The sequence below is a fragment of the Myotis yumanensis genome, unplaced genomic scaffold (genome assembly GCF_028538775.1).
Source record: "Myotis yumanensis isolate MYYU_CA2020_CCGP unplaced genomic scaffold, mMyoYum1.0.hap1 SCAF_10, whole genome shotgun sequence".
NCBI classification, from domain to species: Eukaryota; Metazoa; Chordata; class Mammalia; order Chiroptera; family Vespertilionidae; genus Myotis; species Myotis yumanensis.
Window position 1 is genome coordinate 43,762,618 of NW_027223761.1, and position 16,047 is coordinate 43,778,664.

A 16,047-nucleotide genomic window follows, 5' to 3' on the forward strand; every position below is an offset into this window, starting at 1 on the left:
AGTGAGCATTAGTCTCAATAATGTAATTTCCATGTCCACTGGACGCCAGACATATCTCCCTTCTACAAGTTTGCAAGCTTTACCAAACAAACCTTCTGGAGGCAGAGTACACCAAAAGTCATTCAGCAATTTATTTGGCAATGCCCTTAACCATCATTTCTCAAAATGAGAGCCATTCTCATACCACTCACCTGTGTAAGCCATGTTCTTAGGGTTGCCATAAGGAGCCCCAGGCTGCACGGGGCTATACACAGGGTTCATTGTGGAAGACTGAGGATCCTACAGAAAAACAAAGAAAATAGCATTGATTATTAACTGTTCATTCCCCCTGACATCAGTTTCCTCCCTATAATCTTCAGTTTATAGTAGAAACAGGATTAAAACAAAAAGCCATTTGTTTGTAGTTGGCCTTCTAGACACTTTTCCTAATATACAGATGAAGATATTAGGAAACAGATAACACTTGCCTAACGTCAACCCAGTCCATTGTCTCTCAGCCAGTACTAGTCCCACTATCACAGATGACTCTGTCACTAGCATGCTAACCCCTCTCTTGCTGTCAACATCCTGATGTAAAATCAATCAATTTAGCCTCTCTAAGGTCCATTTTAATTCTAAGGATGCTAGTCCAGGAGCTGGGAAAGGGTACACTTCTATTCTCTAGGGGAGCCCGAGTGTCTGATGAAGAGCACACAGACTTCTAGAAGGAAGAGTAGCAAGTGTCTCATCCACCCTTAGCATCTGCAGAGGACAAGATACTAGTTACTAACAGCTTTGGGGGGGGGGGGGGGGGAATTTATCACCATTGATCATTTTAATGCAAACAAGGAAACACAGCCAAGACCTCTTTCAACATTTATTCAAGGGAAAGAAATAAACTTGGAAATTTGTGTGTAATAAGTACCACCTGCACAAGTGCTCTGTTAATTATCTTAATGAAGCACATTCTCCATTCTGATTAACGGAAAATCTGCTATTAAGCTCTATTAGCCAGCCAATTTGTCCCACCTTGTTTAGGGAACCATCTTTGAAACACAGGCCAACACATGTTTGAAAACGTACATATTATTTACACTTCATAAAAACGAAAAAATTCCCTCCTAACTAGGCTCACATGATAGATGGGCAGTTTTGGTTTTTTTAGGTCGTTAACTTTTCCAGTACCACCTCCAGATAGGAAACAGTCAAATGTTGAAGACAAGCAGTCAACAGCTGGCTTGATAACAATTGCTCTGCAATTAATTAGTTTAGTTTGTCTGGGTTCTGTAATGAGAAGTAGAGAAAAGATGGGTTCCCAAGGAGAGGAAGCCGAGGAGGTCCAACAGGCAAAGAGGAAAATGCCACTGACCAATTTCTGAGGATGGAACTTCCTGAAATGTACCCAATGTGCAGACCTGGCACCCCCCCGCCCCCCCTGCAGGGCATCAGACATTATACCACAAGTTGACAAAAGGAAACTAAAACAATTCGATGATGAAAGTTAGGAGATTTATATCTCAGCACAACTTAAGGAAAAAAATATTCTTAAATCCAGAGTTATCCTAGAATACAGCCAAGTAACTCTCTCTAAATAAAAGCACTCCCTTGACAGGGTACTGAGAGAATTAAGAGAGGTCACAGATGTTAAAACAACATTGCAAAACTGTAAAGTTACATGCAGATGTAACTGATGACGGCAGTGATGTAGCAACACAGACTACCCATACACTTCCAATGCCTTGGATCTCTCCTCTATCCAACCAGTTCTCTGCTAAATAAGCCAGGATAAGGACGACTGTTAATATGCTAAGCAGCACAACTGGCCCTGGAAACGTCTGAGCACTCTCCTACTGAGAAGACTCTATTTTGCTGATTGGACAAAGTATGAAATTTCTTTTTATATCCGAAGAAACTCATCAGCTTTGAAACTGGTCTCCTGCTGCTCCAAAATAAGGGCCATGGTCTCAGAAGGAGATCATGCTTAGGCAGCACTCCACAACAGCATCAATTCCAATCCCAGCTAATGTCTGACAGAAATGAGGTCTGCCAGGGGCTCAAAATTTGGAATAATATGACAGCCACTTTGGGGGTGCTGCTTGCAAACAGACAGGGTTCCTGGCTTTCAAGGGAAGGTCAGCCTTTTACAACAGAATCCACACAGTGTTAACAGTTTATGGGCCAGTTAAAAATGAATAGAAAGGTCACAAGCTCTGTGATCAGGCAGATTTAGGTTCAAATCCTGAACTGCCACATATCAAATGTGGGACCACAGGCAAGCCCACTGGCCTTTCTAAGCCTTGGTTTCCTCTAGCCTCAAAATAGAAAAAAAATAACACATACTTTGTAGTTGCTGGAAGGTATTTTTTAAGACAGGTTCCTTTACATATAGTAAAACTTACTCATTTTAGGTATACAGTTCTATAAGACTTGAAAAATGTATGCAGTTGTAAAAACGCCACTACAATCTACACTAATAAAAGAGAAACATGGTAATTAGCGTACGACCGCTACCCTTCCCATTGGCTAATCAGCATATCCTTATGCAAATTAACTGTCAGTCAAGATGGCGGCTGGCAGCCATGCACTGAAGCGAGCAGGGAGGCTTGCTTGCTCCAGTGACGGCAGACTCCAACGTTCCCCGCCTGCCGCTGCCGGCCTCTCAGCTGCGCCTCTAAGCAACTATGTACTATGTTGCAAATATAGAAGCTAAACAAAACCCCAGAAACCGGCTTTCAGTCAGCTGGGCTTCAGCCAGCCGGACCGCAACATTGTATCGATGTTTTCAGCAGCGAGGCCTCAGAGCTAAAGCTGGCCCAGAATTAAAAAAAAAAAAAAAGAAGAAGAAAAGGAGCGGTTGGGAGCTTCAGTCACCCACTTCCGGAAAACAGCCCTCAGCCCCTCACCCAGACTGGCCAGGCACCCCAGTGGGGACCCCCACCCTGATCCAGGACACCCTTCAGGGCAAACCAGCCAGCCCCTACCCATGCACCAGGCCTCTATCCTATATAGTAAAAGGGTAATATGCCTCCCGGCACCGGGATCAGCGGAGCAGCGAGGCTCCCGGCACCGGGATCAGCGTGACAGGGGGCAGCGCCCAAACCCCCTGATCAGCCCTGCTCTGTGCCTGATAGGGGGGAGCTCCCCAATCCCCTGATCGCCCTGCGGCTCTGTGTTTGACAGGGTGCGGCGCACCAACCCCCTGATCGGCCCTGCTGTGTGTGTGACAGGGTGTGGCGCCCCAACCCCCCCCCCCCCCACGGGCCCTGCTCTGTGTGTGACAGGGTAGAGCCATAACCTCTCCATTGGCCCTGCCCTGAGTGTGACAGTGGTGGCGCCCCAACCCCCTGATCGGCCCTGCTCTGTGGGTGATAGAGGGTGGCGCCCCAACCCCCTTCCACGGGCCTTGCTCTGTGTGTGACAGGGTAGAGCCATAACCTCCCCATTGGCCCTGCCCTGAGTGTGACAGGGTGCAGCGCCCCAACCCCCTGATCCGCCCTGCTCTGTGTGTGACAGGGGGTGGTGCCCCAGCTCCCCTATCGGCCCTACTCTGTGAGTGACAGGGGGGAGCTCCTCAACCCCCTGATCAGCCCTGCTCTGTGAGTGACAGGGGGCAGTGCCCCAACCCCCTGATCGGCCCTGCTCTGTGAGTGACAGGGGGCAGCGCCCCAACCCCCTGATCGGCCCTGCTCTGTGCGTGACAGGGGGTGGCGCCGCAACCTCCCCATCGACCCTGCCTTGAGTGTGACAGGGGGCGGTGCCCCAACCCCCCAATCGGCCCTACCCTGAGCGTGACTGAGGGTGGCATCGCAACCTCCCGATCCGCCCTGCTCTGTGCATGACGGGGCGGCGCCCCAACTCCCCAATCAGCCCTGCTCTGAGCCTGACCAGGGGCTGCACCTACGGATTGGGCCTGCCCTCTGCCACCCGGGAGCAGGCCTAAGCCAGCAGGTTGTTATCTCCCGAGGGGTCCCAGACTGCGAGAGGGCACAGGCCGGGCTGGGGGACCCCCCCCCCCCCCCCCAGTGCACAAATTTTTGTGCACCGGGCCTCTAGTCTATAATAATAAAAGCGTAATATGCTAATTAGACCAGATAGCCGAACGTCCTTCTGGACGAAGCCGGGGCAGCGAGGGCTGAGGCAGCCGCCGCAGTTACCAGGACTAAGCCCCTTGCACGAATTTCGTGCATCAGGCCTCTAGTTAAGATATAAAGTATTATCATTGCCCCCAAAAGTTCTCTCATCTTTGTAGTCAATGCCCCCACCCCTGACTCCCAGTCCGTGGCAATCACTGCGTGAAGCTGAGAAAAGGCAAGTGAACAACAATCCAAGTTCACAAAGCAAGTAAGAGACAAGTTCAAGACTAGCACCCCAAATGGATCAAAGACCTAAATGAGAGAGCTAAAAAAACAAAACTCTTGGAAGAGAGACGAACATATAGGCATAAACTTTCATGACCTTGATTTTGGAAATGGTTTCTTAGATATGATACCAATAGCACAAATAACCAAAGAGTGGTGAGGGGACAGGTAAACTAGATTCATCAAAACTAAAAACTTTTGTGCTTAAAAGAATAACATCAAGAAAATGAAAAGACAACCCAAAAAATGAATTTTTTTGTAGATCATATATATATAATAAGAGATTTGCAACTAAAATATATATAAAGAACTCTTACCTCAATAATAAAAGGGCCAATAATCTGAGAGGAACCACAATCACATCAATTACAACTAAGCCCTAGTCCAGTGGTCGGCAAACTCATTAGTCAATAGAGCCAAATATCAACAGTACTTCTTCCAAATAGACTCACCCAGGCCGAAAACCAACTTCTGTGCATGGGCCACGAAGTTTCAATCGCACTGTACGTGCGCCCGCACGTGGTATTTTGTGGAAGAGCCACACTCAAGGGGCCAAAAAGCCGCATGTGGCTCTCGAGCCACAGTTTGCCAACCACGGCCCTAGTCAGTTTGGCTCAGTGGAGAGCAACATACTCAACAGGCAGACTCAGTGAGCACCAAAACCCCACTGAAGCAAGTCCTGATCCATAGGGGTGTCTCCTACAGAGCAGCTCTTCTACTGTAGTCGCAGCTGGTCCTCACAGCCAATTGGCCTGGAGATCAACTCCTCCTAGTGAGGCCAATAGCAATCAAGGCTCAATTACAACAAGACTTTGCACACAGCCCACACCTAGAGTGCCCAGCTCAGGTGACTGGGGAGGCTTAGCCACTGGGCCATACAGGACACCTTCTACACAAGGCCACTCTAAGAATTTCAGCTCTACCCAATACATAGAAACAAACACAGGGGAGCAGTAAAAATGCGGAGACAAAGAAATATGTCACATATGAAAGAAATGGAAGCAAGCAAACACTTTTAAAAACACTTTATTTTTACTTTATTTTGTTGATTTGAAAGAGAATGAGGAAGGGAGAGAGAAACATCAGTTTGTTGTTCCACCTCTTTATACATTGGTTGTTTCCTCTATGTGCTCTGATTGGGGATCAAACCCATAACCTTTGCATACTGAGATGATGCTCTAATCAACTGAGCTACTCAGCCAGGACTGAACATACATTTCTTCAATGAAGTTATATAAATGGCCAATAAGCACATGAAAAAATACAAATCAAAACCATGAGGCCCTGGCTGGGTAGCTCAGTTGGTTAGAGCATCATCCCAATATGCCAAGATTGCAGGTTCAATTCCTGGTCAGGGCACATACAAGAAGCAACCAAGAAATCCTATATAATCAAAGCCTAATATGCAAATTGTCTGTTCGACTGGAAGTTCAAATGGGAGTTCAACCAGGGGACAGGGCCAGCCTGCCAACTGCCCTCGGCCCCTCCCACTGGCCGGCCCAGCCCGATCGGCCCCAATTGGGGTGGGCCAGCCGGACCCCACCATGCACAAATTCGTGCACTGGGCCTCTAGTGCATAAATAAGCAGAACAACAAATCGATCTCTCTCTTTTTCAATCCCTTCCTTTCTCTCTCTCTCTCAAATCAATCAATAATTTTTAAAAAAATTTAAACCCATAATGAGATACCACTTCACATACACTAGGATGGCTATTATAAAAACACACAGAGAAATAACAAAAAGAGTTGGCAAGGATGTGAAGAAATTGGAATCCTTAGACAATGCTTGTGGGAATGTAAAGTAATAAAGGCACTTTGGAAAAAAGTCTGACTTCCTCAAATATGGTTACCATATGATCCAGCAATGCCACTCTTAGGTATATACCAAAGAAAAATGAATATGTATGTCCACATAAATGTTCGTAGCAGAATTATTCATGATAGTCAAAAGGTGGAAACAATCAAATGTCCAACAGATGAATGGATAAATGACATGTGGTATATCCATAAAACGAAGAATTTGGCAATAAAAAGGAATGAAGTATTGATACATGCTACAACATGATGAACCTTAAAAATATTATATTAAGTGAAAGAAGCCAGTCACAAAAGGCCACACATCATGTGATCCATTTATATGAAGTGTCCAAAATAGACAAATCTATAGAGACAGAAAGTAGTTAGTGATTGTCTAGATTAGTTCATGATACATGAAACCTAGTAACTTCCAAATCCACATCTTTCTCAAAATCATTTAATACAATACTCACCTATACACACACCTATTTCCTGAACATTTCTTCCTGAACAACATAAGCAATTCAAACTCACCATGTCCAAAAGCAAACTCACCATCTTTCTCCAAGCCGATTCTTCCACCCCTATATTGCCTGTCTCAGAGTTACTGACAATCCATCCACCTAGCACCTGAGCCAAAACCCTGAGAGTCATTCTCAATTCCTCCCCTTCTCTCATACCCAATCAATCACCAAATCCTGACAACCCTACCTTTCTTCCTGCTACTGCCCAGTAGGTCAAGTTTCACCATCTTTTGTCTGAACTATTACAACAGTCTCAAGGTCTTTTTCCCCCCATTCCAAACCACTCTAATTCATCCTCGCTATTCTTTATTAAAACATAGGTTGGATAACAGCATTACTCTCCTCAAAAGCCTTGGGAATAAAATCCACACTCCTTCACGTGGTGTGAGGATCCTCTATGCTCTATCTGGATGGGGCTCAAGAATCTATGTATTTATGTTCCTAAGGAGTTTTGACATCCCAACAGTTTGACTTCCTGAGACTTTTTTCCTAAATGCCATTTATCTCACATAAGCTTGAAAGAGAAATTAAGATACAGCAGTGAACAAGTACAAGAAAAATGCCTGTTTACATTCTAGTTGGGCGGGGGGAAAGAAGGAAAAAATACTTTAAAAAGTAAAATATATTGGGATAACAGATGGCAATAAATACTATAGAGAAATCTCTGAGGGTGGAAAAAATACAAGGGGAGGGGATACAATATTAAATAAGATTGTTTGAGAAAGTGTCATTTAAGCAAAGACCTGAATAAGTTGAAAGAGCAAGCCATGCAGGTTTCTGAAAGCAAACTGTCCAAGGAGAGAAAAAAGCAAATGCAAATGTGCTCTTCAGTGGAAGATTGTGTGAAATATAGCATGGAGGCCAGTTTAGCTGGAGTGCAGTAAACAAAAGAGAAAAGAGTAGGCAGTGAGGTCAGATAGGTAATGAGGGCCAAATCATGCAGGCCCTTGTAAGCCAATATAAGGACTTTGGGTTTTTTTTAATTGTTTTGAGCAGAAGAGTGACAGGATTTGCCTTCATTTTTAAATCTGTATTTGTATATTTGTTTTTTTTTTCTTTTGTTTTTATTTTCACTTCATTTTAAGATTACTTTGACTGTTGAACTGACATCAGATGGCAGAAAGGCAAGAGCTGGGAAAACAGTGAGAATGCTATTGAAATAATCCAGATGAAAGATAATGGTGGCTTAAAGTGTCCAAAGAAGCCTCCTTTGATAGCTCATCTTGGACAGAACAAGCAGTGGTGGGCCAGACGATGGCATGACGTGTAAGAAGGAAAACAGTCAGAGATACTCAATACTTCCCTCCAGATGGAGCTAGCTGGCTTTCATTCTCAGATTGTTCTGCAAGTGGCCTGTCTGCTGCCTTCAAAAACACCTGAACTATTTCTTTAAAATCAACAGCAAAATCTATGAGCATAAAATGACATCAAATGATACTTAGAAGTATCATATACACAACAGGTTGCAGTATTTAAAATTAGTGCTGTAATTTGCAAGCTATTTTAAAGCTTTTCAAAAAAAATTTACCATTCACAAAGTGCTTATAGTTTACAATGAGATTCTAACACTATTTCAAACCTGATCCTTTTTTTAAAATATATATATTTTATTGATTTTTTACAGAGAAGAAGGGAGAGGGATAGAGAGTTAGAAATATCGATGAGAGAGAGAGAGAAACACCGACTAGCTGCCTCCTGCACACCCCCCACTGGGGATGTGCCCCCAACCAAGGTACATGCCCTTGACCGTAACTGAACCTGGACCCTTCAGTCCGCAGGCCGACACCCTATCCACTGAGCCAAACTGGCCAGGGCCAAACCTGATCCTTTGAAGTAAGTGATGCAAAGGTTAGTAATTTCATTTGACAGATGAAGAAATTAAAGCTCAAAGGTTTAAGTATATTGGGATGGATACAGTAGAGAAAAGAGAAAGATAGTGTCTGCCCAAAGAAGGTTATGGTCTAGCTGGGAATTTTAAAGGTTAAATAACAGTAACAAGGCCAAAAATAATACAAGGTGATAGAACTTTTGGAACACCTAAACTGCTTAGCAATCCTCTCCCCAAAAAGCAACAATAAATTGTAAAACACAAACAAAAAACCCCACAAGCATTTCAGATCTCTGAAAACTAGCTAAAAGCATATATCACATTGAAAAATGTTTACTCAAGAAAAGTTACTGAAGAATATTAAGAACAGTGAAAATCTGTGGAATTTTAGCCTGGGGCTGCCCATTTCCCCCAACTCCTAGCTCCCTGAGGGTAATTCCATCAGGGCAGGCCAGGCCAAGAGAACAGTGCAGTCAGAGTGGGTTGAGGTTATTTTAAGCCAGGCATAAAAAATCTGCTCTGGATTGCCCAAAATCGTTGTCAAAAACAATAGAGGGACAATCTGAGGAACAATAGTAAATAATCCAGGAAGGCCACTACTGAAGCTAACCTATAGTCATAATACTAGTTCGGGCAGGCAAAAGACCTGCAGATAAGTCAGAAAGACTTAAGAGAGAGTTCAGAGCCTAGCGGGTGTGGCTCAGTGGTTGAGTGTTGACCCATGCACCAAGAGGTCTCTGATTTGATTCCTAGGTCATGGCACATACTGGGGTTTCGGGCTTGATCCCTGGTGGGGGCCATATAGGAGGCAGCAGATTGATGTTTCTCTCTCATGGATGTTACTATCTCCCTCTTCCTCTCCCTTCCTCTTTCTCTAAAAATTAATAAAAACATATTTTTAAAAAAGGAGTTCTGGGAACAAAACAACCATAACAGGTCTTGATAAGACCTAGTGGTCTATAAGGCTAGACACTGCTAACAAGAAACTTGAGAGGGTCCTAGCTATCGACTAATAAGCCGATATTAAAGTAAGGCCTTGAGCATACTGAAAGTAAAGGCAGGTGAAGAATTGTAAATTGTCTGAACTTTGAATGCATTCCCTAAAGGACAGACAGACCTATCAGCAGAGAGTGGAAGATTTCCTGGCCTAGGGTTTAAGTCAATCACTAACCTATGTTTACCCAAGAGTGGCCTTTAGAAAGGCAAGTTTTAAAATTAAAATAATGATTTAAAATATGACCAGAATAAACTACTTGCATGTTAAATAATTTTATAAATGTGCATGTTTTTTTTTTTTAAAAAAAGATCAGAGACAAGAGCAGTCATACACTGCAAAGGAGACAGACATTATAGAATAGTCTAAGCAAGTCACTAAATAAGCCAAAAAGGCAGCAACACCCCACCCCTGCCAGTGGGAGAAGAATCTGAATCAACTACATTATATTACTTAAAATATGTAGTTTTCATGTCATATGCAAAGTGATAGCAAAGTGTGACCCATTTAGCAGGGAGATGGGGAGGAGACTATAGATATTGTCTCTAAGGAGGCCCAGATGTCAGAATCAGCAGACAAATATTTCAAAGCAGCTATTATAAATAATGTTAAAAAGAACTAAAGGAAACCAGATTTAAAGAATTATAGGAAAGTATGATGACAATGACTTATCAAATAAAGAATACCAATAAGTAGAAATTATAAAAATAAAAAAACAAATGGAAAAATTGTATTCTGAAATAAAACATTCAAGAGGGACTCAACAACATTTTTGAGCTGGCAGAAGAATCATCAAACGTGAAGCCAGATCTATATAGATTATGCAATCTGAAAAACAAAAGGGAAAATAAAGTCAAAGACCTATAAGCAAACCAATATACATTAATGGGAGTTCCAGAGAGAGGAAAAAAAGAAATGGGCAGAAAAAAATATTTGAAGACATAATGGCTAAAAGCTTCCCCAATTTGATTAAACAAACAAACAAACATTAAACTACACACTCAAGATAGACAATGAACTCCAAGTTGGCTAAATACAAAAAGATCACATCTATAAACATCATAGTAAAAACTCTTGAAAGCCAAAGAGAAATTTTCAAAAATAAAAAAACAACTTATCACATAAAAGGAATAACAATAAGATTAAAATTAACAGCTCACCTCTCATCAGAAATAATGGAGGCTAGAGGCAGTGGAATGATACAGAAAACATGTTGAAGGAAAAAAACTTGTCAACCAAAATTTATAACTCTAATAAAAACTATTGTTTAAAATTAAAGATAAAAACAAAGACATTCCCATATAAATAATGACTGAGATAATTCATTGCTGCCTTTCAAAAATATTAAAGTTGGCTGAAATGGTACTGGAGAGTAATTCAAATCCACATAAAAGGAAAAAAAAAGAGCATCAGTAAAGGTGATTACAGAGGTAAATATAAAAGACTAGAGGCCCGGTGCACGAAACTTGTGCACGGCGGGGTGGGGTGGTGGTGTCCCTCTGCCCAGCCTGCACCCTCTCCAATCTAGGACCCCTCGAGGGATCGGGCCTAAACGGGCAGTCGGACATCCCTCTCACAATCCAGGACTGCTGGCTCCCAACCGCTCACCTGCCTGGCTGCCTCATTGCCCCCAACTGCCCTCCCCTGCCAGCCTGGTCGCCCCAACTGCCCTCCCCTGCAGGCCTGGTCCCTCCCAACTGCCCTCTCCTGCTGGCCTGATCGCCCACAACTGCCCTCCCCTGCCGGCCAGCTTGTGTCCACATGGGGCAGCCATCTTGTGTGTTGGAGTGATGGTCAACTTGCATATTACCTCTTTATTATATAGGATAGTATAAATATTTTTCTCTTTTTTTCTCTTAACAGACTTAAAAGACAACTATAAAACAGTAACTTTATATGGTTGCTCTTGCCAGTGTGGCTCAGTTGGTTGGAGTGTCATCCCATACGTGAAAAGGTTGTAGGGTCAATTTCCGGTCAGGGCATATACGTTTCGGGTTCAATCCCTGGTCAGATCTCTCTCTCTCTCTCTCTCTCTCTCTTTCTTTTTTGCTCTTTCTCTCCCTTTCCTTCTCTCTAAAATCAATAAGCATGTCCTCAAGGTGAAGATTAAAACTTTTTTTGAAAAGCTTAGATGGTCATATAATAGATAAAAATTTAATTTATATAAAAACAAAAGCCCAAAGTCAAGGAGAATGGAGTTACACTAAAACGAAGTTTCTATAACTTACTGAAAGAAAATTAGCTTGCATCTGAAGTAGACTGTATGTGAAGTAGATTGTAATAAATACATAATTTGTATTTAATCACTAAAAAAATAACTTTTAAGATTTTATAAATATATCAACAATGCCAGCAAAAAACCACTGATACATGTTACAACATAAGTTAATTTGAAAAATATTATGGTAAGTGAAAGAAGTCAAAGCAAAAGACCACATTTTGTATGGTGCTATCCTATATAATAAAAGCCTAATATGCTAAGTGTCTGGTCATCCAGTCTGCCGTTCAACCAATCAAAGCATAATATGCTAATGATTTGCTAAGGCCGCTCAACTGCTAGCAATCTGGAACCCCACGGGGGATGTCGGAGAGCCGGTTTTGGCCCGATCCTGCGGGCCAGGCCGAAGGACCCCACTGGTGCACGAATTCCTGCACCGGGCCTGTAGTCCTATATCATAAAAGGCTAATATGCAAATTGTCCCCTTGGGAGTTCGACCGACTGGGAGTTCGACCACTCACTATGACATGCACTGACCACCAGGGGGTGGTACGGAATGAATGAATGCCCCAGCCAGCAGCTGGCAGCCGGTGGCCAGGGAAAGGAAGGCCCTGGGTGGCAGCCAGTGGCCAGGGGAAGAAAGGTCCTGGGCAGCAGCCAGCAGCAGGGGAAGGAAGGCCCTGGCCGGCAGCTGGCAGTCAGGGAAAGGAAGGCCCTGGCCAGGCCTAAGGATCCTACCCATGCATGAATTTCAAGCACCAGGCCTCTAGTTTTATATGAAATGTTCAGAAAATGCAAACCTATAGAGGCAAACAGTAGATATTTGGTCATCTAGGACTTGGAGGAGGAATGGAGATTGACAGCAGATGGGGACAAGAGGTTTCTTTAGGGTAATAAAAACTGGATTTTAGTGACAGTTGCACAACACTGTAAATTCATTAAAAAATCACTGAAGTGTAGGCCTAGCCAGTTTGGCTAAGTGGATACACCTAGCCGGTTCAGGCCCATGGACTGAAGGGTCCCAGGTTCGATTCCAATCAAGGGCATGTACTCAGTTGCAGGCTCAATCCTCGGCCTGCTCTGGATGCATGCAGGAGGCAACCAATCAATGTGTCTCTCTCACATCAATGTTTATCACTCCCCTCCCTTCTACTCTCTCTAAAAATCAATGAGAAAATATCCTTGGGTGAAGATTAACAACAACAACAAAATCATTAAATTGCATACTTAAAATGAGTAAATTTTATCATATGCAAATTATGTCAAAAAAGCTGTTAAAATATAAACTTGTGATTCAGTTAAGTAGTTACACATTTTTTAAAAATATATTTTATTGATTTTTTTACAGACAGGAAGGGAGAGGGATAGAGAGTTAGAAACATCAATCAGCTGTCTCCTGCACACCCCACTAGGGATGTGCCCACAATCAAGGTACATGCCCTTGACCAGAATCAAACCTGGGACCCTTCAATCGCAGGCCAATGCTCTATCCACTGAGCCAAACCGGTCAGGGCTAGTTACACATTTTTTATGAGCTAAAGGGAATTAAGTCATTTCGTTAATACCCTCATTCATACACATGAACTGATACCTTCCGTGCTATGCTCTCTCTAAAGTGTTACCAATTCAGCCCTAACCAATTTGGCTCAGTGGATAGATCGTCGGCCTGTGGACTAAAGGGTCCCAGGTTCGATTCTGGTCAAGGGCATATACCTTGGTTCCGGGCACATCCCCAGTGGGGAGTGTGCAGGAGGCAGCTGATCAATGTTTCTTTCTCATCGATGTTTCTAACTCTCTATCCCTCTCCCTTCCTCTCTGTAAAAAATTAATAAAATGTATTTTTTTAAAAAATAATAAAATAAAGTGTTACAGATTCAGAGATAGCAGGACACAATGTCTGTTCCTGGGGTGTTTATATTGAGAAAACAGATATAGAAACTTACATTTAGGAGCAATATAGTACTGTTATTATGCTGACTGCTAGAATTTAAAGAAAGACAACTAACTAAAGGTCAGGTTGGGGACGTGTTTTGACTGCCACTAGGTGGCAATATGTTTGATTAAAGCAGTGGTCGCCAACCTGTAGTCCTCTGACCACTGGTGGTCCGTGAGGTCCGAAAGATTGGCGACCACTGAGTTACAGGATTCCATTTCTCAACCTCTCGCAGTTAGATGTGGCTATGTGATTATTTCTGTTTAATAAGATATAACTGAAATATGGTGTAGGACTTCTGCTTAAGAGCAGCTTAAAGAGAACAGTGCTAGCTGGGTTAGTGCCCTTCCTTCTCCTCTTACTCTTTTCTGGTATCTAGTACTGGGACATAATGATTAAAGATTAGCCTTCTTTTCCATGAAATGACCTTGAGAATGGAAGTCTCAAACTAAGGATGGTGGAAGGGGCCCTTGATTTTGTGAAGCAATCATTTTAGCTCTGGTCTACCTATCTCTATATTTTTAAACACTGTTATTTTAGATTTCTGTTATATACAGCTAAACCTAATCCTATGTAACTGGGAGGGGGAGCGATATAGAGGATTTCAAAAGCATGTGTCATTTGATCTGTTTTGAGGGAGAAGGGGAAGGAAAGGCCATTCATGAAATTGTACCATGAGAAAGCAAGGCACATTCAGAGAATATGGAGTATAGCAAGGCTGGAATATAGACTCTGAGGGAAAACATGGCAGTAATTATCATCCTGTCCCACTTCTTAATTATGTCCACTCAGCTCTTATGAAGGACCTCAGAGGCCAGATTGGGCATCGCTATAGGCCATTTTATGATCAAGGAGCTCTCTGAACTTTTCTGTAGTAAATACTCATTGCAGCTATAATTTGCTTGCCCAATTCTTTTCTTTCTGCTACATTTTAAGCACTATGAGGTGAAGGGACCGTATCTTTTATCCATCACTGCATTTCTAGAATTTAAAGGGCATGGTATAAAGCTGGGTGTTCAGTAAACATTTGTTGAGTGGTTGAATTAATTAATGGGTAAATAAAAGGAAACACTTTATTGGAACTCAACAGCTTAATATCACATTAACTTTTTCTTACCAAACAAAATAGAGAACTCCATTTCAGTGGGGTTTCCCTCCTTAATTCTATCAGTATAATATGCAATGAAGCCCAGTTTTTATAGATGTGTGCTTCTTTATACTGTCTCCAAATGTAATCAGACTGCACATTAGATTTCTGCATAACCCTATTATAAGTCGAGGAGCATCTGTATTCATTAAACCTCACAAGTACTTGACACTTACTATGTGTCATTTCTCTGCCCTCAGAGAACTTATTTTTTAGTGATGAAACAGCTATGTGTAAGTATGACTAAAATGAAGGTGCTATATTAAAACAAAGTGCTTGAAACAGAGAGAGGATGTCATTTTGCTTGGCAGAAGCTTTCATAATGTAATATTTTTATAGTTTATAAGGATGGTGCAAGAGATAACAATTACTATTTTGCAGATAAGGAAGCATAATCAGAGAAGTTATATAAATTGTTCAAGATCTTATAGTTAGTGGAAAGCCAGGGACTAAAATCTACAACTTCAGATCTGAAGTCTAGTGTCCTTTCCATGACATCATGCTGTTTCACAATCCAGATGCAATTACCTAAAATGGCTGTAATTTCAAAATAGCATTTTCCTGCCGTCATAATTTATAATTTAGCTATTTGATCTTCTTTAAATTCCCCTGAATACTCTCTTGCCTCTAAGTCTTTACACACGCTGTTCTCTCTGCCTAAAATACCACTTTTTCTGTCATTCGGGGATTATCCCTCATCTCCCCTATCTCTAGTTCGGATAATTCCTACTCATCTTTCACACTTCCAACTGTAAAGCCCACGGAGAACAGAGATTTGTCTTGATCACAGTTTTATTCCTAACTCTAGCACAAAGTCAGGAACACAGTTATGTGCTTGGAAAATATTTGCTGAATAAATTGATTGCATATCAATTTCACAATCACACAATACAATGACCTGAAATTAGCACACACCTCTGAAGCAAAGTTATACTTTGCTGGAAATGGATTGCTGCAGGCAGACTTGCTATAACATCCCAAGCTACAAAAAATAGTGATCCAGCATTTCTAGAAAGACTATAACTCACCAATCCTCACAGTCCCTCTTCAATGGTTGCTTATAAAAGGCTAGATTTGCAATGCAAATATATAAGCTTACTTTGTAAAATTTTAAATTCTTACATAAGGCCTGTGATACAGTATAAAAATACTGGTGCTCCTTTTCCAAAGTACAACTGCGATATTACTTATCACATCTAGCTGCAAAGAGCTAATTGGAAGGGGTCTATGGTCATGACATCCAACAGCTTTATTTATTTTTGTTTAGAA

The 16,047-nt window shown here is 42.2% G+C and overlaps 1 protein-coding gene across 4 annotated transcripts in view; it reads right to left on the bottom strand.

The window, feature by feature from the left end:
- The window catches only part of FAM168A (family with sequence similarity 168 member A), a 176,956-nt gene that overhangs the window by 58,253 nt on the left and 102,656 nt on the right, over positions 1-16,047 (bottom strand). For all 4 annotated transcript variants that reach the window (XM_070425594.1, XM_070425593.1, XM_070425591.1 and 1 more), the window contains exon 2: positions 192-279. In XM_070425594.1, the coding sequence (XP_070281695.1) occupies positions 192-261 (70 nt within the window). In that variant the 5' untranslated portion in view covers positions 262-279. The remainder of the gene's footprint in view (positions 1-191; positions 280-16,047) is intronic.